General features: G+C 41.9%; 1 protein-coding gene across 2 annotated transcripts in view; it reads right to left on the reverse strand.

The window, feature by feature from the left end:
* Positions 1-297: 297 nt before the first annotated feature.
* Positions 298-21,952, reverse strand: part of Sort1 (sortilin 1) — a 68,083-nt gene continuing 46,428 nt past the window's right edge. For both annotated transcript variants that reach the window (XM_015505095.2, XM_015505093.2), the window contains exons 9-20: positions 20,566-20,710; positions 19,611-19,766; positions 17,472-17,578; positions 16,737-16,839; positions 16,228-16,396; positions 15,481-15,671; positions 13,037-13,226; positions 9,259-9,375; positions 7,309-7,417; positions 5,532-5,638; positions 4,925-5,039; positions 298-4,721 (exon numbers count right to left, since the gene is read on the reverse strand). In XM_015505095.2, coding sequence (XP_015360581.2) covers positions 4,707-4,721; positions 4,925-5,039; positions 5,532-5,638; positions 7,309-7,417; positions 9,259-9,375; positions 13,037-13,226; positions 15,481-15,671; positions 16,228-16,396; positions 16,737-16,839; positions 17,472-17,578; positions 19,611-19,766; positions 20,566-20,710 — 1,524 coding nt within the window. In that variant the 3' untranslated portion in view covers positions 298-4,706. The remainder of the gene's footprint in view (positions 4,722-4,924; positions 5,040-5,531; positions 5,639-7,308; positions 7,418-9,258; positions 9,376-13,036; positions 13,227-15,480; positions 15,672-16,227; positions 16,397-16,736; positions 16,840-17,471; positions 17,579-19,610; positions 19,767-20,565; positions 20,711-21,952) is intronic.

The raw sequence follows: 21,952 nt of genomic DNA on the forward strand, positions 1-21,952 counted from the left end.
ATCTGCCAGATTTCCTGAAGGTGAGAACAAGAGCGTTGGTCTCACAAACTCTGTAGGAGGTGGATCTTTTCGAGCATGAAAAACAAGAAAATGAAGGACAAGAAAGTTGGATAATTTTTAGCAGAAACAACTCACTTTTGGGGGGACTCATTTTCCCTATAAAGTATCTAATACCTTTCATAAATGCACAGTCCTAGCTCTTAATTTTTTTTTCTGGTAGCTGGAGTTGGGTTCTCAAAGCTAGAAAACTGGAAAAGCTATCCTATTAACAAACCATACTTTAGTCATCTCATTAGATCAGGTAACAAAGTCCAGTCTGTTTTATTTCTAACCCAAATATTGCAAATATACATAAAATTACCAGTACAAAGTTAAACACATCCAGATTTATTTACACAATGATAAAGAAATTTCAGTTTTATTTCCATTTTGTGGAATTGCATTATGGGGTCTGGCTTTGCTGTGTAACTGACATGGGTCATTGAAACTTGATTATTCCACCTCACATGCAATTTTCTGTCCCAAAGGAACAGAAAACTTGGGTTTTTCAGCACACATGCAGTAATGATCTTAATACTGCTATACACTTTCATAGGATGGCTTGGGAAGGGACCACATGCTCAGAAAGGGAACAAGAGACCAGAGAGGGATGAACAGGCACATGGGGACCCTGAGCATTTCTGTGCACGAGGATAAGGAGAGAATGACCCAAACCCTCCTCCCTGGAGGCTCCAACACAGGAGGTGAGCAGAACCACCAGGGGACATAAAGTCACTTGACCACAATTGAGGGCATGCAGAAGATGAGAACTGCATTAAAGATTTGGGGCATATCAATAAATCATTAACATGTACACTATACAGTTTATACATGTATATATGTACACACATATATATATATAAAGGTACAGGTTAGTTTATGTTATTCCATATAAACAAGGACGCTTGAGAATGTACTGGTGTGAAAAAAATGCATACAGCAAATTATTGAAGACAATTTCAAATTAATGCTCTAGTTCTTATTGTTATGCAACATAACCGAGAAATCTACATGCTCCTGCTATTTCAGTTATCCCTCATGAGGGCAGGGCCTGGGCTCTGCAAGGGCAGGATGATGCTCCAGGAGCTGCCTGCACTAGACAAAATAATGGCAGATGGAACAGAAAGTCTGGCACCTGTGGACTCTGGCCCTCCCTGTCGCTACCTCGTATGGCAAATCTCAAACTTTGGTTTTTTCAAAGGACAGTTAAGTCCATGTTAACTTTCCTCCTGGAAGGAAGGTGGTAGAAAGCTGAAAAGTTGCATTCCTTCCTATTTTAACAGTTCCAAGTACCCTGGCTTAACGTGGAGATGAGAGGGCTGTGCTGACAAGGAGCTGGCGAGGTTTTAGCCTTGTGTAGAGGGCAGGGCCCTGCAGAGTGCTCCTAAAGAAAAGACAGGCACGCTCTATCAGGCTAGCTTGCCTAGGAAATAATCAAGTGCCTGAAGCCTGTTACCCTGGGACTAGTGTGGATGGCCCTCTGCCCCTCTCTGCATCCTGGTGTCTTGACACAGGCTATGGGATGTTTACAGGCCCAGTGCAGGAGATGGAGGGATGCACTGATCCCTGATGCTAACCTGTCAGGGATGAAAAAGCCCATTTGGGGGCATGCAGAGACCCATAGGAAAACCTAAATAAGAGAAAGTCTATTCAGGGGCAGGCAGCAACCACAGAGTTCAGTTATAGGGACTCAGCTGTAGTTCCTGAGCCCACCCTTCAGCAGCCAAACTCTTCAAAGGCTTCTACTCTTCTGAGTAGTGTCCCTGATCAATTCACAGCTTAGGCATATTCAGTCCTGGTCTCTGGTCTTGGTAAAAACCAAAAGTTCCCTACATCTTGAGTAGGAAGGACATCGAGTTTTGGATTTAAGAGCTCAGATGACTTAAGACTGTCTGACATGTCCAATCTACCTAACAATGCTAGATTCTATGGTTCAAGCCTCCAGAAATAATTTCTTCTGCTACCATCAAGCCTAGGAGTTTACACAACAATATGCTAGGTTTTACCTTCAAGTAAAGGACGATGCTCCTAACCTGAGTAGGACAAATTAGCGTTTTTGTTTTTTAATTTTAGAAGCTATAATGGATTTAGACTGTTTTACTTTCTGGCCGAGGGCACATACTTGTGACTGAGTGGGCTGACACTGAAAGTGAACTGGCCAAAAAAGGCCAGGCTTGCAGACGGTCCTCTAGCCAACAGAGCCAGCCAGGCAGGGGTGGAAGCAGCAGGCAGGAGAAGGGGGCCTTCCACGAGACTCACTTCTGTTTTCCTCAGTAGTGACCCTTCACTAGAGGAGGGGTCTTTCCTGACACACATTCATGATTACCATTACTTTTGATTCCAGCCATAAAAAAACAGGAGAATAAACTTTTCTGTTTCCCAAAAAGAAAATAAAAAGGTGCTAAGTAATGCTCTGAAAGAAATGACACTGATCCCTGTCCTCAAGAACAGCAAGTAACCTATAAGAAAGAAGCCCATGTCAAGCACTCAGAACCTGCCAGCGTTGATGATTCTCCAGAGTTCTGAAGACAGCCGACCAGCGCTGCTCCTCACGCACAGGGACCCTGAACGACAGACTCAAGTTTGCTTCCTCACTCCACCACAAGAATGTGTGTGTGTGGGGGTGCTCTGAAAATTATCAAATTCTACAGAAATCCCGGGTATTATAAGCAAAGAACCTTAATGTTATCTGTTCAGAGAAGAATATCAACTTTCCTACACCTTAAAACTAATATGAGGATTATTGTGTACTGGCACACCTACCCCCATCTGGGTAAATGCTGGGAGAAAGGGCATGTGGTGTTAATAGGTGTTTTCTGGGCACTGAATTCACTTTGAGCAGGAGTTGAGGGTGGGACAGAGGCTGACACTTTCATCATTTTTGAGCTGGTGATCTTTGGAATCATTTTAAAATTTAAAACCATGCAAAATGAACGAATTACAAAATGAACGAATTCTAGCCCTCACAAATATTAATTCTTAAAAAAAAAAAAAAAAAAAACTGCCCTAACTTCACTTTCTAGTTGAAACTCCCTGACCTGACTCATGTAATTTTACTGCAATTTCAAAGTCTCAAAATTTTCTATCCACTCCCTCCTCCTCTGTCCTTGCTGCTGTTCATCCATTCTGGAGAGGAAAGAACTTAGCCATCTGCTCTCACATTCTGACAAAAGTTAATTTGGCACATTTACTTTTTACTGTCTTTCTAGCCACAAAATGAACTAGCAGCAAAATGGCATCTTACTAAAGAATGTCCCAATCATAATTATCAGGAGAAACTGTGACCAGCACAACAGGTATGGTAAGACCAAAGACTGACCACACTATATTACTGTATAGCAAATATCCAAGCTGTATTAAAACTAATTATTCCAGCTTTCCATTACTATCTGGCCACCCCCAAATCCACCCAACTGCATTCTAGAATTTGTTTAATTTGGGAAAATGTCAAATGGAAAACTTCCTTAAATTTAAAATATGATCCCAAAGTATCCAGACTGGAAGTGTGTTTTTGATTTGTTCAGCCAAAAGTTTCATGCCAACAAATGACTTGACAAAGCTGGGGAAAGGGGTGAGAAGGAGGGCCTGGTCAGAAAATTCTGATTTAAAAAAAAAAAAGTCTATAAATCTGAAAACAACTCTTGTTCTGGCTCCACGTACAATAGCAACCAAGGAGGAGGCGGATGAGCAGCCACTGTAATGCTCACCAATGAGCCAACACACCAGGAGCAATGGGAAGACTGAGGGCCAGTCCTCAGTGCGGCACAGTGTGCTCACTGACCAACTTCAGCGGAGAGATGATTGAGCCTGGGCACACTTCCAGGCCATGCCTGCACCCTGTCCTTGAGCAAGTCCACTGGCACACACACAAAGCACAGCTTGAACGACCTCAGAAGCAGCCAGTTTTTCACCTTTAATAGGTGCTAAATCTAGTCAATTCTCTGTTGCTCCCTTCTTCCTGCCCCAAGTTAAAAATATTGCCCTGTAAGTTTTCCTGATTTAGTGTCTTGGAAGCACATGGTTTAGTTAGTTGCCAAAGGGCAATTAACAAGGGTATTGCCTAATTAAACAGGGGAAAAGAAAAATCACTGTGGTCTACGGTCCCTGGAGAGGGGGAGAAGCAGCATCGGGCTCTGTGTGAGGAGCTGGTGTGCAATGTTCTTGGGGCCAGGCTGTCCCCAAATGGAGCAAAGCGGCCAGGCTGTGTGCTGTCACTGCAGTGGTTTCCTGCTGCACAGCTGCTCCACGTGGCCAGCAGAGCCCAGGGACAGCACTGGGTACGTTGATGCTGAAGTAGGCAGATGCCCTGGGCTGGGCCCCACGTAGAACATGCAAGAGTGGAGTTAGTGAAATAGTCCCTTCAAATTCCATTTCGTTTCCCTTAAAAATAAAACAAAACCCCAAAGCCCATACTTTAAAAAAAGACAGAACTTGAAATGACGTTAAAGAATTTAAATCCCCCTCCCCTCAGAGCCAATTGTACTCAGGGTTCCCCACCCCCACCCTGCATTTCCTTAGTGAAGGTCCTTTTGGCTTTGATGGAAGCAGCAGAAACAGAGCTGGGTCCCTCGCAGTGGGAAACTCATTTCCCCCAAGTTGGAGCCACAGGGAGTGTAAGAGGTACTGTGGTTCCACTATCCATGCTTGGTCCCAGCTCCTTTGAACAGCTATTCCAGGAGGTCCTGAAAAAGAAGTCATATTATTGACAGATTACTGACAGATTAAAAAGTTTCTATTCTGAAGGCAATTATCCAGTTTCTGGGTTGGTTGAATCCTACAGTCATTAAGGTGCTGCTCCTACTTATACCCTCTTTTGCCCAAATGGTAGACTGGTCATGAGTAGGTGAATCATTTTAGGCTATTCCTCAAGAAGAAATGGCCTCACCTCATCTGAGTCGTCATGATAACCACTTTTATTAGCATGAGAGGTTGTGTCCAAAGCATCCACACCATCAGCCTCTGCGTGTTGCTGTAGCACTGAGTACCTGTGCACAAGGAACCTGTGGGTGGAAACCTTTGTTAGTCTCACGTCGGGAGCAGCGGTGCTCTTCTTATAGGACTATGGATTTTTCCAGTTTTGTACACTCATGGAGTGAGCTGCACATATAGGCAGCACAGCCCTCTGATGACACATGGGAAATATGAGATATGAGAAGATTTAGGCCTTTTTTTTTTTTTGGTACCAGGGATTGAACCCAGGGGCACTTAACCACTGAGCCACATCCCCAGCCCTTTTTATATTTTGAGACAGGGTCTCATCAAGTTGCTTAGGCCAGCGCCAAAAGGATGGCTTTGAACTCATGATCCTTCTGCCTCAGCTTCCAGAGCCACTGGGATTACAGGCCTGTGCCACTGCACCTGGTTTAGGCCTAATTTTTTTCGGAACATCATTTCCACTACCAACTTTTTGCCAAAGGCAGACCCAACCATACATGCTGGGTTGAATTTCTGATTTGGATTCAGTACCTCTGGCCTACTTCTGTGTTCCTTACCTTCCACCACACACATATTTCTTCACAATGAGCACTCCTGCTACGACTGTGACCAGCATCAATCCCACGATGGCCAAGATAATTGGAACAGAATTTGACTTGGAATTCTTGATAAATCAAAACACAAACACAAAGGCTTTTAGGCATGCATATTCTACATACTCTAGGACTGTATTTGAAGAGGTTGTTGTTCCCTGTTTCTCTGAGAATGATCTACAGTCCAAGGTACTTATTTTTTTATTATTATTTTTTAGTTGTAGTTGGACACAATACCTTTATTTTATTCATTTTTATGTGGTGTTGAGGATCAAACCCAGGGCCTTGCATATGCTAGGTGAGTGCTCTACCACTGGGCCACAACCCAGTACCCCAAGGTACTTATTGATGGTACTTTTCCAACCCCCACAATGAACCATCTCAGTGTTACCAGGAGAGCATCAGAGCTGGCAGAGGGGAGTCTGAGCTCTACTGCCTGGAAGCTGCAAAGGTCGGGCTTCAATGCTGGCAACTGCCTAGATTGAATACAGTAATTGTGAGTGTTCTACATTCTTTGTTTGCAAGTCTTTCAGCTTAAGGGTGGATGGAGCAGGAAAGGGAGACTGTGATAGTAGTGGGCTGAACGAATCTAGAACAGCGCTATCATGGGGAGGAAGCTATGTCAATGCTATCCAGGCAGTCCATTCTATGACATCAAGATTTATGTTTCTATTTAATTTTTGTGTTTACAAATATGCCTTATCATATCATTGTTTGAGTGTAACCTACCTGCTTCTGGGTGGGAGACAGGAAGTGTATGTTTTCAATTTATCCAAGGGGAGGTGGAGCTGGATTCTGGGACAAGCTGTGTCCCTATGGGCGGGAGTCCTGTGCAATCACACACACAAACACTCTGAGGACAGCCACCAGGAGTCCAGGACAGGGACTCAGAAGAAGAACTTGCCCCCTTGCAAATACACACACCCACACACTCTTCTCCAGTTGCCTGCTTAATCCCACCCTTGTTGGTCTCATCCCGTGGAACAGCAGAAAGGAGGTGACTATAGATTGTCTGGCTCAACCTTTCATATTTCAGATGAGGAAGCAGATCCCACAGTTTATCTCCCCAAGTCACACAGCTGGTCCACAGCTTATTTATCAAGAGCTTTCTTCTTCACAATATCTCCAAATCCCAATGAGATAGTTCAGTACCACAATTTGTAATCAGCCTCCAAATTTGCATCTAAAGCAAAACTAGCCCATTATGACTATGGTTCATTTTTTCATTCTGAATATTCTTGGTATGACTCAGCACAAAGACTCACTCTACCTACGGTCTAAAACTCTTCTCTGCATGTGTACAACTCCTGGTCATGGCCCTTATAAGCAAGCTTCTTTTTTTAAAATTTATTTTTTAAAATTTTTATTAATATGTAATAATTGTACATATTAGCAGAGTACAGTGTGATATTTCAACCCATGCATACCTTATAAACCAACAGCTATCCTTCTTGAGTTTTTTTCCTAAAAGACTTAGCTTCAGAAATTTCCACAAATCAATGCTTCTAAGACTTTTGCAACATTTTAGAACACCATTTTTCCCCAACAAAAGAGAGCTTTAGTGGGATGAATTATCATTGGGTTAAGGGGCCTGTCCTTCATCTTAACAGTTTGCCTGTGTACAGGGAAGTCTGGCAGGAAGTTTGGCCACATTGTGTCAGTAGCAAAATTCTTGATGCTATAACACTGACAAAACACAAAAATCCAGCTTGTACTAAAAACTTGCTCTATTTTAACATACCTGCTTTTTGGGACTCAGATAGTTGCTTGTGCACTTCTTTTTCAAGTCTTTTACTTCTCGAGCTGGATTCACCCCACCTTGGCATCTGTCTCCTGGAATTTTCCGGTACCTGAAAGGCAGAGATTTGTTCACAAGGCTTTCTGCTTGCTGGTGGCTGTGGTGCCTTCTGGTAAAGGCATATAGATAGTGGCTGTGGCCCCTGGGCTAGGATGCTCTGCGTTCCTGCTGGAGTCAGGGGCACCAACCCAAGCTGAGGCTAGTATGATGGTAGCACTCAACTGACTCCTTCTGGTGCAGGCCTTTGTGACTCGCAAGCTATTAGTGTGCAGAGCCTCATGTAAAACAAGCTTCTCAAAGTCCACCAGAATCTGCCTTCAGCGATGGCCATTACAGAGGTGGATTTGAACCCAAAATGACAAAATAGAAAGCAGAAACTATATATAAGCCCTACTGCCAGTAATGAAGAATAAGAGATGTTCACCAACAGATTGTACTATTAACTCCTCCAAAGGAGGATCTCCTTATATGGCAGACAAAATCAATGAAGCTAAAGATCTGCTAATAGGTCAAACTAAAAATTGAAGTATATGTATGATGAATTTTCGTTCATATTAGTTTGTGTATATGAGTTCCAGTTTTTTTTTAATAATAAAATGCTTAACAGATGCAAAGAAATTAGGGAGGGAGGAAGGAAAGGGAAGAAAGAAAGAAAGGTAGATCTGTTAATAGAAAACAAGGATATATTCCGGACTCTTGCCTATTTCCTAGAAACAAGACTTTAAAAGCTGCAGAAAAGTTTCTTGTCCTTATGATGCAGAGAGAAACACAAGTAAACCCTCTAGCTTCATTTGTTCTTACTTGCTTTTAAGTTGACTTTAAAAATCATCAATTTTGGAGGTCATGCAACTGGGCAATATATTATTAGTCCCCACTGGCTTTGCTAAAGACAACATAACATATAGGTCATAATAAGAGTTGTTTGGGTTACTTTTCAGGGACTTAAAGGCTGCTTTTGTTGAAGCCACATATTCTTCACTTGAGTCTCTTCAGGTGTCCGATCGGTGACATTTTGTATTGTTTTTTTTTTTTTTTAATATACAATTGAATGGATGATTTTTTGACATCAGAAAGCCAAAAACAGTCCTGAAACCATGCTACCACCACCATTTTCCATAGAACATGTGTCCTATGGAAGAGCTATGAAGATTGACTATGTACATGCAGACCACTGCACCCCTAGTCACTTTTCCCCATGCCTTAAAACATCATGCTTCTTTATCCCATAAGTAGCCCTAAATCCTGTCCTCAGGGAGATGGGTCTGAGACTTGTTCTCCAATCTCCACACTCGTGGCCATCTTGTGAATAAACTCTTTCTCTTATGCAAAACATGTTGTTCCATGACTGGCATACTGCATGGTGCAGTACAGGTCTAGCTTGGTAAGGTGTTGTCCTTCAGGTCAGGGACAGGGATGTTCATGGGGATATTCTGTGCAGCTTCGGGGCTTGAGCAGACTAAGCATCTCTATCCCTTGCTGCTGGGGACATGTCTGTTCTTTCTACCTTAAGAATCCATGCCAAAGAACTATGACCCAGAGAATGCTCACTAACAAGTGGAGCAAAGGTTGGCGGCGGCGGGGTGGTGGTGTTGAAATGTATCAGAGGGGAGGCATAACAAGGCTCCTCTAGGGTCATACTGTCCCACATGATAGATATTTAAATTAAAATTAATTACAATGAAAAACTCGGCTCCTCAGCTGCACTAGTGTCGACAGCCCACATGGCTAGGGTTCCCACAGCTCACAGAACATTTCTATCATCACATTAAGTTCTACCAGGCAGTGCTTTCATGAATGCTGGGAATACTGCTTGGGTCTGTGTGGAGAGAAGCAGCTGTCACTCAGATCAATGATGATTCTTTTGCCACCGTGAGGGAGGAAAGGCCGTCTTACCCATTTGTCGTCAGGTGCTCTTCTCTCCCGTACAGACAAAACTCTAGGTCATGCCCCTTCAGCTCTGGCTGTTCCACACACTTTGAGTCATTTTCTGGACGGAAGTAGCCAAAATCACTGCAAAAGTCAACAGATAAGGTAGCTTTCAAAGTCACTGAAAAACAATAGCAATGGAGATTTTATGTGGGACAGTGGATGGCTAATATTCCAGTCAGGAACATTCCAGACTAGAAGTTATCGGCAGCTCAGGAAGGTCTGCCACAGCTCTCTCTGGCCCATGGTATGGTTTGGATTTTATCACGTGGTCCCCATATGGCCCATGTATTAAAGGCTTGGTCCCTGCTGTGGCACTATTGGGAGGTGGTGAAACCTTTAAAAGGTAGGGTCTAGTGGAAGTCTTTAGGTCACCAGGGATCCCAGTTCCTTCTTCCTCCTGTCTCTTTTACTTCTTGGCCACGGTGAGCAGTTTTGCTGTGCCATGCACTTCTACCATGAAGTGCTGCATTGCCACAGGCTCAAAACAATGGGGCCAACCTACCATGGACTTCATACACCTTTTTTCCCTAAGTTGATCTTCTCAGGTATTTGTTATAGTGATGGGACTGACTGACTAAGTCCACTAATCCCCAAGACTGGGGGTCCTGCAGACAGCTCGAGTACAGGGAAGAGACTGAGCAGCGGGCAGTGGGGTGGGGACCCACACAACTAAGACCAAGATGACAAAGAGGAGGCCACAAAAGTAGCATCAGATCTAAATGCAGGATCATTCAGCAATTCCTTTTTCCTTCAATCATCATTACATAGTGCCCTTGGGGATATATGTCAAGTTTTTCCTGTCTTCCCTCTTAGCTTCTTAAATTGTCCTTGCCTTCAACATCATCACCCCCTTCTTGCCTTCATTCCATCCCATCTCCTTCCAGTGCCTTTCATCTGCTCCCATTTCTCTGTTTCTTCTAAAGAAATAATGTCCTGCCTATTCCCCACAGCTGACCCTCCATGAGTGTCCTTGTTCTTGGTCCCACTCTTTCTATACACGCTGGGCCCTTCCTTCATAGACAGTATAAGAGAGGACAATCTTTCTCACTCAAATGGTGACTTCTCCTTAGTCTAAATATGTCTCTACTCTAGAGTTTACTTCCTTAACCTTCTCGCCTTTACTAGTTCAGTTTATAAAAAGAATATTTTCAGTTGGCCATATTTTATTAATTTACTTTTTATTCCATGCATTTTGGTCTCAATACTCTCTGCAACCTTGAAAATGAGTATCTGAGGCTCCCCCAAGGCCTGCTACCATCCAACCCAGCAGAGCCCTCTCTGGTGTCATTCACTTTGGCCACCTGTCCTGTGGCATCCAACACACCATGTGCCCCTACCTACCATGACACCACTGCTTCCTCTTCTGTATTCCTAACCCATAAACACAGGCTTTTTCAAGGTTCTATACTTCACTTTTTTATTCTGTGTCTCTTTTTCCTCAGTGACCATAACTATTTTTGGCTACTACTAAACTTCCAGGTTTTCCTTCTCTCTTGGCTCTAATTTTACATTTCCAAGTGCCTGTTAGATATTGCCACTGAAATGTACTCCTGAACCCCAAAGGAATAATACGGTCAAAACATAGCATGCCTTCTCCTCTGCTAACACCCTCTTGTCACTTCACCATACTACCTTCCTTCCCACCATTTAAGTGGAAAATTTGGTCTAAACGTTCTCCACCTGGCCCCTTTTCTTACTTATCATGCTTGCTCTGACTTCCTCTCCCAGTCAGAGGGGGCACTATCATCCAGCACACCACTCCTTGGTCTAGCTGTTGGGTGTCTATGCTTACAGCAGTCCAGGGCTTTATCGACCACTTTCTTACCAGATATGCATAGTTAAATCCTACCATTTGTCAGTGCTCAGCTCAAATGCCGTCTCCTCAATAAAGCCTTCTGTGACCCATCTCCTTCCAGTTCCAGATGGTGTCTTCTCTCCCTTATTTACACCCTCTTAGCATTTACTACTTTCTGATTTGTGTCATGATTATGTACATCTCACCAGGAAACTGTATACAAGCCCTTCCATTAGCACTTTGTGTTGCCCTGCCCACAGCAGGCACTGAATGACTATTTAGGGAATATACAGATGCTGCTTGTACTTCAAGTGTTATCTGAAGAGTATTTAGGGGACAAGGCAGGGACAAAAGATGCAAAAACATGCCACCGCTCTTAATAGCAGGGGGAAATCTCAGGTAAGAATTTTAGGTAATCAACCCAAAATTTTAGGGAAACTATCCTCACTCATGTGAGGTCCAAGGTGTGGGCACTAGAGCTGTGATGCTGGCTTCATGTCTCACTTCTCAGGGCCAGTCAGGCACAACCTCTCATGAGGACAGTGCTGACTACAGTTAGTGCTTAATGTCAGCTGCTATCATTACCACTATATTACTATCAAATATAACATGCTCTCAAGGAGTTTGGGTTTGTTGGTGGAACCAAGACTATAAAGCATCGTTAAAGATGGTAAGTGCTAGAATGCAGGTACTGCAGATGTCAAGATCAGGGAAAACTGGGAGAGGCTTTAAAGTGGTGCTATCTGAGCTACTTAAAAGCCAAGGAGGAACTCCCTTGATGTGGGGTCAACAGGGGAATGTGGACAGACTATTCAGGCAGAGAAGGCACCATGCACAACTACATGGAGCACTGCAGAATCATGGCAGACTTGGAAAACAGCAGCAGCTCAGGGAAAGGGCCTGGCATATGTGGAGTCAAAGATGGGACACAGCTTCCAGAGTCTCACAGGTCTGTCCCATTCTGACTCCACAACAAACTCTAGCCTGACTGCAACTCCAGAAGTGATCTGAGTGATGCTTTTCCTGTGGAAATGGAGACGGGAGGGCCCTTGACCATTCCACATTCAGATGTGAACCAGGGGAGAAGCTGTGTGGAGTCAGACCTGTATTTCCCTCAAACTTGCATTCTGTGGTTACCTGCGGTTCAACGGAAGACAGTGGGGGAGGAGGAGGACATGCCTGCTTCTTTGCCTTTGATCCAAGATCTTTAGGATCCATTTTTACCTCCTGTCAGCATCTACAGTTGTAGCAAGTTCCACTAGATTATTACCTGTGAGGTGAAGCTGTTCCTCCTTTGGGCCCTGGTTTACCTCTTTTAAACTACACAGGAACTCCTTGCCTTTTTATGAAAGCAACTAATCTTATGCCAGCCAGGTAACTAATTCTTTCACCCGGACAGTCCTGAATTCTAGGAAGTCCACCTTGATGGCCTCTAAACCTCAATGGGACATAAGGACCATGAACATATTGATGTTGCCTCTAGTCTCTCAGGACCAAAAAACATCTGTCTTTAGTCTTGCACGGATGCAAAACCTAGTGCCCTACCTGCTGCACTCAAACCGTCAGGCTGCTCTTTAAAGTCCAATTCCTCTTTGCTCCTGTACCACTTTTCTTGGTGTTTTTCTTGCCATTTTCTATACATTGTTTTGTTTTATTCTCTTCCTTTTTATATAACTTTTCTTCTTCCCACCATTGCCAAGTTGGGAATTCTGGGGTGCTTGTTGGTTCTGCCCAATGATTAACTGTCCAGTATGATAATATTATCTGTCCAATTATTATCAAGTTTGGTTCCCTCTCTCTGTGCCTCAATTTCCTTGATAAGAAGCAGCAGTTCTCCACTCTTGGGGAAAAAGGATTTCAGTATTTTTTAGCCCTATAAGACAACTGTCTTTCACCTCCTCCTACACGGGACAGGGGCTGACAGAGGGATCTGAGGAGTGCTGATACCAGAGGAAGTCCTCCAAGGAACAGGGACAGATGGATGGCTGCTTGGTTACAACATAGTCTCGACCATTCTGACAGACAGACGACTTGCGCAGCCGTAGGTACTGTTCCTTATAGCCCAAAATGCAGCCATCTTCATAATCCTCAGGGTCTGTGGAGTGTGCCAGCCATATGGTATAGTCCTTCTCTTCACCTAAAGGACAGACAGATGGTTCAGGAAGCTGCATTGCACAAGGTCACCAATGGGAGGCAGCTGCCAGGCTATGGGAAGAATGAGGGAGGGAAGGCAGGAATGTCTGCCTCAATTTATTACTCCAATTAGGAATTACAAACAAAAAGTTACATTAGTCTATAGCCTACTAGCAATTGCATTCTTGCATGCCAAAAGAGGATTCTTTCCATCTCATCATCCTTTCAAGAATTAGGAAAAACTTTATTTGTTTTGAAGTGGGAAGCTGGACAAGGGAGCTCTAGAGTTCCTTCCAAACTAAGAGGCTGCTGTCTGTCTTGCTCACCTATGCCCTCAGTCTGCAGGAGCTGTCAGAAGTGAATAACCAGAAGTTTTTCACTCCTGGGACTCTGCTCAGAATAAAATACTGAACAGCCTAAAGCACAGGTTTGATTTTACTAAATTAGTTTGCTTTGAACAGAAAGGAAAATAGCCTCTTTCTAGACTTCTATCTCCAGATGATTGGCTCTCAGATGAGGACTGCTGACAGCAATATTTCTGGCTCAGTATTTCATATCATCCACTCCTGGAAAACGACTCTAAGGCTGCAACCTAAAGACTGTGGATTAGGTTTTTATCCTTCAGGATATGAAGACCAGGACAGAGTCTGTTAGAGAGCAGGTGCTTAACAAATCTCTTAATGACGCTAAACTTTAGGGATAACTGTTTGGATCACCTGCTACGGAGAAAACTACTAAGCCAGCTCTTTTACAGTCTCTTTAATGAATTTAGATGATAATGGCCCTCCGGGTTTAAATCACATTTAAACACCTTGTAGGAAAGTTAAGTAGGGCTGGGTTTGTGGCTCAGGGGTGGAGCACTTGCCTGGCATGTGTAAGACACTGGTTCAATCCTCAGCACCACATAACAAACAAATAAGTAAATTATTGTGTCCATCTAAAACTAAAAACATACTTCAAAAACAAAAGTTAAGTAAAGTCCAAACCAAGAGCTCTGCTTCCTCAGAAGTCATCGAATTAAATAATACTCTGAAGAAATGGACTTATAACCCAGTCTGATAGGACCAAAATCCAACTAGAAGGTTTTGAAACTTTAAGTCTTTGATAGTGTTACACCAGCGTGTGACTACAGGTTGCCTTTCCTCCAGTGTTTTCTTTTATCTTTCATATTTCTTATCATAGCTTGGGTTTGGAATCTTTGGCACTGGGTCTAGGTCTGCTTGTGACACTTTGGGAACACTGTGCACTGGATTTTGTCAATATTTTTCTGAAATCATTTTCTGGGCCTCACCATGTCTTCTAGTGTGAAGTCACAGAATGCTGAATAGGTCAGTGTGGGCTTCACACTTGCCTACTGGCCATTCCAGTACCTCACCTGACATTTGAGCCAAAGGTCGTTGCATGAAAACTCTCACTTCAACATCTTGAGAAGTGACACCACCAATTATCTTGCAAACATTTTCCTCTAAGATTTTCTCTTTATAGTCCTACTGCATTTGACTAATCAAGGGTGAAAACCCCTGAAACGTCAATGAAATAATGTTTGTCACACACATGCATGTACTATTCTTATAAGCCAGAAAAAAAAAAAAAAAGCTCATTAAAGGTACAGGAGATCTCTTCTCCAGTACAAAGCCACACTATCCTAGACAGTAGCCGAACCAAATGTGGCTGGCTGGTTTGAACTGAAATTCACTAGAAGTATAGTATTAACTGTACACTGGATTGCAAAGACTTGGAAGAAATGTAAAATAAATCAGCAATTTTTAACATAGCTTAAATTGATGATAATGTTTTGATATATGAAAATAATCCTATCATCAAAATGCATTTCACCTTTCTTTTTATATTTTTTAGTTGTAGTTGGACACAATAGCTCTTTATATATTTATTTATTTATTATTTATTTATTTTTATATGATGTTGAGGATCGAACCCAGGACCTTGCACATGCTAGGTGTGCACTCTACCACTGAGCCACAACCCCAGCCCATCTTTTTACTTCATAATGTAGCTAACAGGATCATTTAAATTACATATGTTGCCCTCATATTTCTCATGGACAGTGCTAGTCCCAAGAAGGAAACTGCTTTTCTAATGATTCCATTGCTTGATTAACCATGTGGAGCATCCTCCAAGATCCTTTCACACACACACACATTTGCTTATCCCAACTAAAAGACATAAAGCTGAAGAAGGTATTATTTAGGAAAAAGGCTGACATATTTCAGGTAGAAACTGTCAAAGGAGACACTTACAGTTCCTTTCAAGGATATCTTTAAAATCAATGGTGTAGGAGACCCATTGGCGGGTTAGTAAAGATTCTGTGAACCCCCAAATGCTGATATTCATAGACCTGGCTCCAGGTTCTGAAGCCAGGCCGGTGAAATAGATGGGCTCCTTGGTGAACATGTAGGTTTGCCAGCATTGACCTTCATCTGTGGAGAACCTGAAATCACAATTAGAGAAAGATCATGACAGAGGACCAACTTATAAAGGGATCCCCAACCAGAAGAAACCTTTGTATTTTAGGAGCTGGCTTACTGGCTGACAGTCACTTTCATTTTTAATGCCCACAGTTAACAGAGTAGAGAAAAGGATTCAGACAGAAGTAAATATCTTTACAAAAATTCTTTCATAGGCAAGACAGGGTAGTGACCAGGTGAGAATGGGCTTCTAAATTAATCATGTCAAATTATCTTACAAAAACTTGTACTTAGAAAGTCATTTCCAATTCAGAGTGCTTGAACATTTCCATATTTTTGTGGTGAGATTTTTTTTTATTTTAATGACAAAATGTGTTACTACAAGGGAGTCAGAAGAAAAAACAATGCCATTTAGTCCGAGTTGTTCTAATCATAAGCCCTTCTAGAAACTTCTGTACAGTTCTATAGAATGCAAACATTTGAATCAGGGTCCATGCCTTTTCCCCTTGATAAACTGAAGAACATTCCCACCGTTGCCCTGTAAGCAGATAGTGTGTGTGGAGTTGAGCTCATGCATACTTAATCACATTGATAGGACGGTTGCTGTGCTCAATGGCCACAATGATGCCTCCAGAATCCAAGATGGTATAATAGTGGGGTCCATTCAGCATCTTCGCCCAGGAGTAACCCCCATCGTCTGAGATGTACACATCTGGGACCATCACCGAGATGGCATCTCCCACGTTACCTGCAACATAATCCACTGTCTCATCAGCACAAATTGGCAATGAAACAGAGAGGATTTACTGACAAGGGAATTGGAATAAATATATTCTGATGATTTCCCAGCAGGCTTCTTGCAGTAGAAAAGAAGGCTATCAAAACTTGAGAAAGGAAGTTGTGTTGCTCCCTCAGTGGGCAGTCTATGAAAAGCCAAAATTGTTATAATGCAAGAAATGCTACCAAAGGAATACAAAAATCATCTGCAGTGGGCTTTGTTTTGTGTTTTAAATCAGACTCAAAGGGCTCTGGCTGAGTTCAGAGTGCTCAGCTACTTCAGTTTGTGGGGTGCAGGGAGAGCTCCTTACCATGAGCAATGACTATGCCTACGGCGTTAGCCTCTGAGAGTGGTGCCATCGGGACGTTTAGTTTCTGAGAGATGCTATAGGAAGCATGAATATGAAGGCTGCACTGTGAAAAGAAACCAAGCTCATATTAAAACCAAAGGTTTGATACCCTTGCTTATCTCACAGATGCCTCATGAAGCTTAAAACTTAATTCAGACCTTGGTGGGGTGATCTTTTTTTAAAAAAAATTGTGGTAAAATACACATTTCATACAATTTACCATCTAAACTTTCATTTAAGTGTACAGTTCAGGAGTGTTAAATATATTCTCACTTTAGTGCAACCAATCTTTAGAACTTTTTCATTGTGTAATACTGAAACTATCACCTTTAAGCCCTACTCTACATTTCTGACTCCCTGCAGCCCTGGAAAGCACTAGTCTACTTTCTCAGCCTCATAGCAGTCATGCTGGCCCCTAACTAATGGCCAGCACATCTGTCTACTCTGTTTTCATTCAGCATTTTAACAAAACAAATTGTTAGCCTTCAGTTTTGTTCTTTAATAGACAAACAATCCATCGTATCTTGACCTTCCTGCAAGTTGTTATTTTCCAAATTCTACGTTTATTCCATTACTCTCACTCCAAACTTTGTATCTTAAGTTGTACACATCTAGTACAAAACTCCATTATTCAGAAGCTGAGCCCTGGGCACAGCAGAGCAGAACAGCTGCTTTTCTCCAAGAGCGGAAACAAACCTCTTTTTTGTTCTTTGCGGTGGCATCGCACTGGCTGTTTTCAGGCTTCCGCAGGTGCTTCCACCTTCCTCCTTGGTCGAAAGTGATCATGGTCTGAATGGAATTATCTGAACGGGGAAAGAATGATCATAAGTCCAGCACACTGGAAGCACCCAAGGGAAGTTAGTTTACCACTGCCTAACTCCCCTGAGGCCACATATCACAGTTCTAACCCTGAAGTCCCACAAAGCTTACAGAATGGCTTAGTGTTGATGGGTGACCAAGCAGCACTCTAACTATGAGATCTGAAGAAAGATCAGTACCTGAAGAGCACTCAATTAATTCCAGAAATAATCTGGGGCTGACATCATCGAGAAAGGTCACTTTTATGCTATAGTTAGGGTGTTAAATGTCCCCCCATCTCCAAGGCCCATATGTTAAAGGTAGGCTACCAAACCATGGAACTATTGGGAGATGGTGGAAGCTATAAGATGTGGGGCTTCACGGAGAAAGCTGTCATTGGAAATATGCCCTTGAAGGTGACATTAGGGCCCTAATCTCTTCTTCTTCCTCTGTTGGAAGTAAAGGGGTTTCCTACACCACATGCTCCCACTATGATGTGCCAACACAGGCTCAAAAACAATGGGGATAACTGACCATAAATTGAAACCTTTAAAACTGTGAGCCAAAACAAATCTTTTCTCTCTAAAAGTTGATTACCTTAGGTGTTTTGTCACAGTGATGTAAAGTTAACTAACACATTTTAACTCCTGAACCAACATAATTGGCTGATATCTATACTCTTCCCTTGTCTGCTGCCTTAGAAAGAAGAAAAATCTACCACGGGAAGGCATCTTAATTTTTCTTCACACAAGGCCATGACACCAGGCTTATCTTAGGGATTCTCAAGGTTTGAATATGGTGCTTAAATATTATTAATAATCCCTAATCATTGTCTCTCCACTATCCCTCTTATACCTTTTTCTTTTTTCCTTATAATTCCTCCCTCGTCCTCTATTTTCAATATTATAAACTGTTACAATTTAATCCAGACATAATATGCTTGAAGTTTTCTGAGGAATATCAAATAGAAAAGAAAGTGACAGAAGATTCACTTATTCAGCAAACATTTGTGTATTCACTATGTGAAAAATATTGCAAGCCTTTGGGAATATATTAATGATCAAAACAGACAAAAAGTTTCATGAGATATACATTTCTACTAGAGGGAGACAAATACTAGACATAGTAAATAATCGTACAGTATGTTGTAAAAAAAAGTGCTATAGAAAACATGCCACAGCTAAAGGTTGATTGGGAGTGAGCGGGGTGGCAGGGCAGACTGGAATTTAAAATAAGATAGTCAGGGAAGGGTTCACTCAGAAAGTAACACAAGAACCTTTAGCAATTTAGCAAAACCCTGTCTCCAAGTAAAAGGACCAGGAAAGTGGCTCAGTGGGTAAGTGTCCCTGGGTTCAATCCCTAGAATACAAAACAAGGAGCAAAGACTGAGCAAAGATTTAAGGGAGAAATGCTCAGAGCAAATCTGTAATCTGACTGTGTGTATATTTTAGAATGGACAGGGGCCAGTGTGAGTGGTGCAGAGCAAATGAAAGAGGGAGAACTGGAGGTGAGGTCAGGGAGGAGATGAGAGCCACTGTCTCTTAGGACCTGGTAAGCCACTGCGAGGAGTTTACAAGAGAAAACAAAGAGCCTGCATCTTCTACCAGAAAATACATAAATAAAACTTTAAAAGCCTTTGTACTCGGGAGTAATATGTTTATTTGCATAACTGAACCTTGGTAAAGGTGAACCTTGTAGAGCCCTGGAGTAAAACATTAGAAGAATCTTGGCTGGTTATTGCTAAGCCCTTTACAAGAAGAACAGAAGTGGCTCAAATTAAGGCTTGTTGGTCTAAACCTTCCAATATGGAAGACTCACTTTATAAACTAAACAACATAGACTCCAAAGCATCTTTCTTCCTACTTGCCACTGCTTTGCTCTCTCCTAGTTCTATTTACAACTTACTTAAAATGGGGAGGCAAAATTTACATGGGTAGGCTTGTTGGCTAGGCAAGCACATTATAACCTGGGACCACCAAATCCTATCACATTCAGCAGAAGGAGCTGCAGGAGCAGAATAACTGCACCAGGACTTACCTTCTGAGAGCGTGCTTGTTATGTAGACCCCGCGGAGGGAGGTCACATTCGTGAAGTCGGTCTCTCCACCTGTGGTAGTGTAGAGATGTCGATCCAAAGACTTGGAGTACACAATGCCCCGATCATCAGAGGTAAAGATTGTGCCAAATCCAGTATCTAAAATAGGTGGAAAAAAAAAAAAAAAAAAAAAAAAAAAAACCCATTAAGTCTCAGGAGGAAACAGAAAAACAATAGTCTAGTCATATACAACTACCTGACTGACCCAGTAGTCAGGCAATTTGCCAATTCTCTCTCTGCACAACAGAGACGCAGACCTAGAGAGCTAATTAGGTTTGATGCTCAAGATCTTCATGATCAACTTTAGTTTTAGTACTCTGCTAAGTATCTGGAATTTGAGAATGCTGAGTTTATTGAATGACTTAATCAGATTATATAGAGAAGTTCTTCCCAGAAGTATCACAGTCAGTGACACTGTATTTGGTTCATATTTTACACATTTCTAAATCTTTAATACTCCAGAACAATGTTTCTCAAACTATATGGGATGAAGGATCAGTTTCTAAATTTTCACTGTCACAAACTGATGTTTTTGTTAAATATAACAGAAAACAATCACTAGAAAAGTGAAATAGACAAAAATAAGCTCCCAATTTTCTTTTATCATTAGCAAACAGACATAAAATGACTTTGTTAAATGGCTGTAAGACATTCTGAATTTTTCTAGTACTTACCTGGTAACAGAAGGTTTGCAAATCAGTAAGAGCTGAACTACTCTGCTCCAGAACACCTGAACATTCAAACTACAATAAACCACCAAAACAAATGGCCTTTTTAAAAGGCAAGATGTTACCTCTAGGACAGAGTAGTCAGTTAGGAAAAGTCAGCATGTAAAAAGGAAACCGGCTCAAAGCTTATATCTGTACACATTCAGGATGGGCTATAAAAATGCTCTTACCTCCAGGTTCATCTACATGCATGAATACCATGTCATCATTCGCTGCCAGAATAGAATAGAACTGTTCCTGACCCACAGAGGGAAGCTGGGCCATGCTCCATGTGTCCCCTTGATCTGTTGACACATGGATCCTTCTTGTTGTATCCTAGAATAAATATGCCAATATCTATCTTTTAAATTTTCTGTCATGATGCCATGTGCATAGACGTGAACAGGAACATTTTTCAATAATTATGATAATTTACTTCCTCACCGGGTACAACTGCAATGAATGATCATAGTACCAATTGCCAAAGCAATTTCTAACCCCTTCTAGCCAATGGGAAAATCCATTCTAAGTAAGGTTATCTTGCTTTTGCTTTGGCTCTTTCACTCTGGCATGATTTCCCAATTTCGGATATTCTATATCCTTCAAAAGAGCTAAGGGTTGGATGGGACTATCAATTGGCTCTATAGCCATTTGGTTATACTTGCTCAAATAATTCTTAAAATGATGATTACTACATAAAAGTTTGGTCCCTTTGAAGGGCTGGGGATATAGCTCATGGTAGAAGGCTTGCTTAGCATGCACAAGGCTCTGGGGCCCTGGGTTTGATCCCCAGTACCTATCCTCAGTACACACAACACACACAGTCCCTTTGAGATAGTCTTAGCATAACCCAAAGAATTAGATAATTAAGAATGTAGAAAATGGAGATGAAACCCATGCTTGGGAGATCACAGGGAAGTCAAGATGGGACATGCTTTTAAGGAGCTGTCTCAGAATAGCCACGTAATGAAAGGAACATGTATGGGCTGGAAAGAGGCCAAGGAGGGTCAAGAATTACTATAAGGAAACTAGCCACAGAGTATTCACCTGGTGAAGGAGTCTGTTAAGAAGGTAATTCAAGCCTCTCTGATAAATAGCTTAAAATAACTAGTAGATTCAATGAGCCATGGCATGAGAATTAAGCTCCAGGCCTCTATATTGTTAAATACTTTTTAAAGTTCAGTGATAAGTACATTTAACTTATTTGACTTACACTGAGATGTCTAATTACTTTGAATCCTATTCTCATTGTCACATATAGAAACTAGAGTTACAAAGCATATAGCAGAATTTTAATTCTGTAAATAGCAGCACAGGAATCTAAGAAGGCTACTGCTGGAATCTGACAGTTGATTTCCACCAGGGTTCTACCACTGAGTGACCCTAGACAAGTTGCTCAATTTTCTCACCTATAAATTTGAGATAAGAGTATTAGCTCATAGGATTATTGAGGAATTATTACAAAATTGCTCAAGTTATCTGTACTTACTATGTCAACTTCCCCATCTCTAGCTATCTCTGAAGTGAACTGAATCAGTCTTTTAACCTTACTAGTCCAACGAAACTACTTTTGTCAAG

The sequence above is a fragment of the Marmota marmota genome, unplaced genomic scaffold, assembly GCF_001458135.2.
Source record: "Marmota marmota marmota unplaced genomic scaffold, marMar, whole genome shotgun sequence".
Taxonomy (NCBI): Eukaryota; Metazoa; Chordata; class Mammalia; order Rodentia; family Sciuridae; genus Marmota; species Marmota marmota.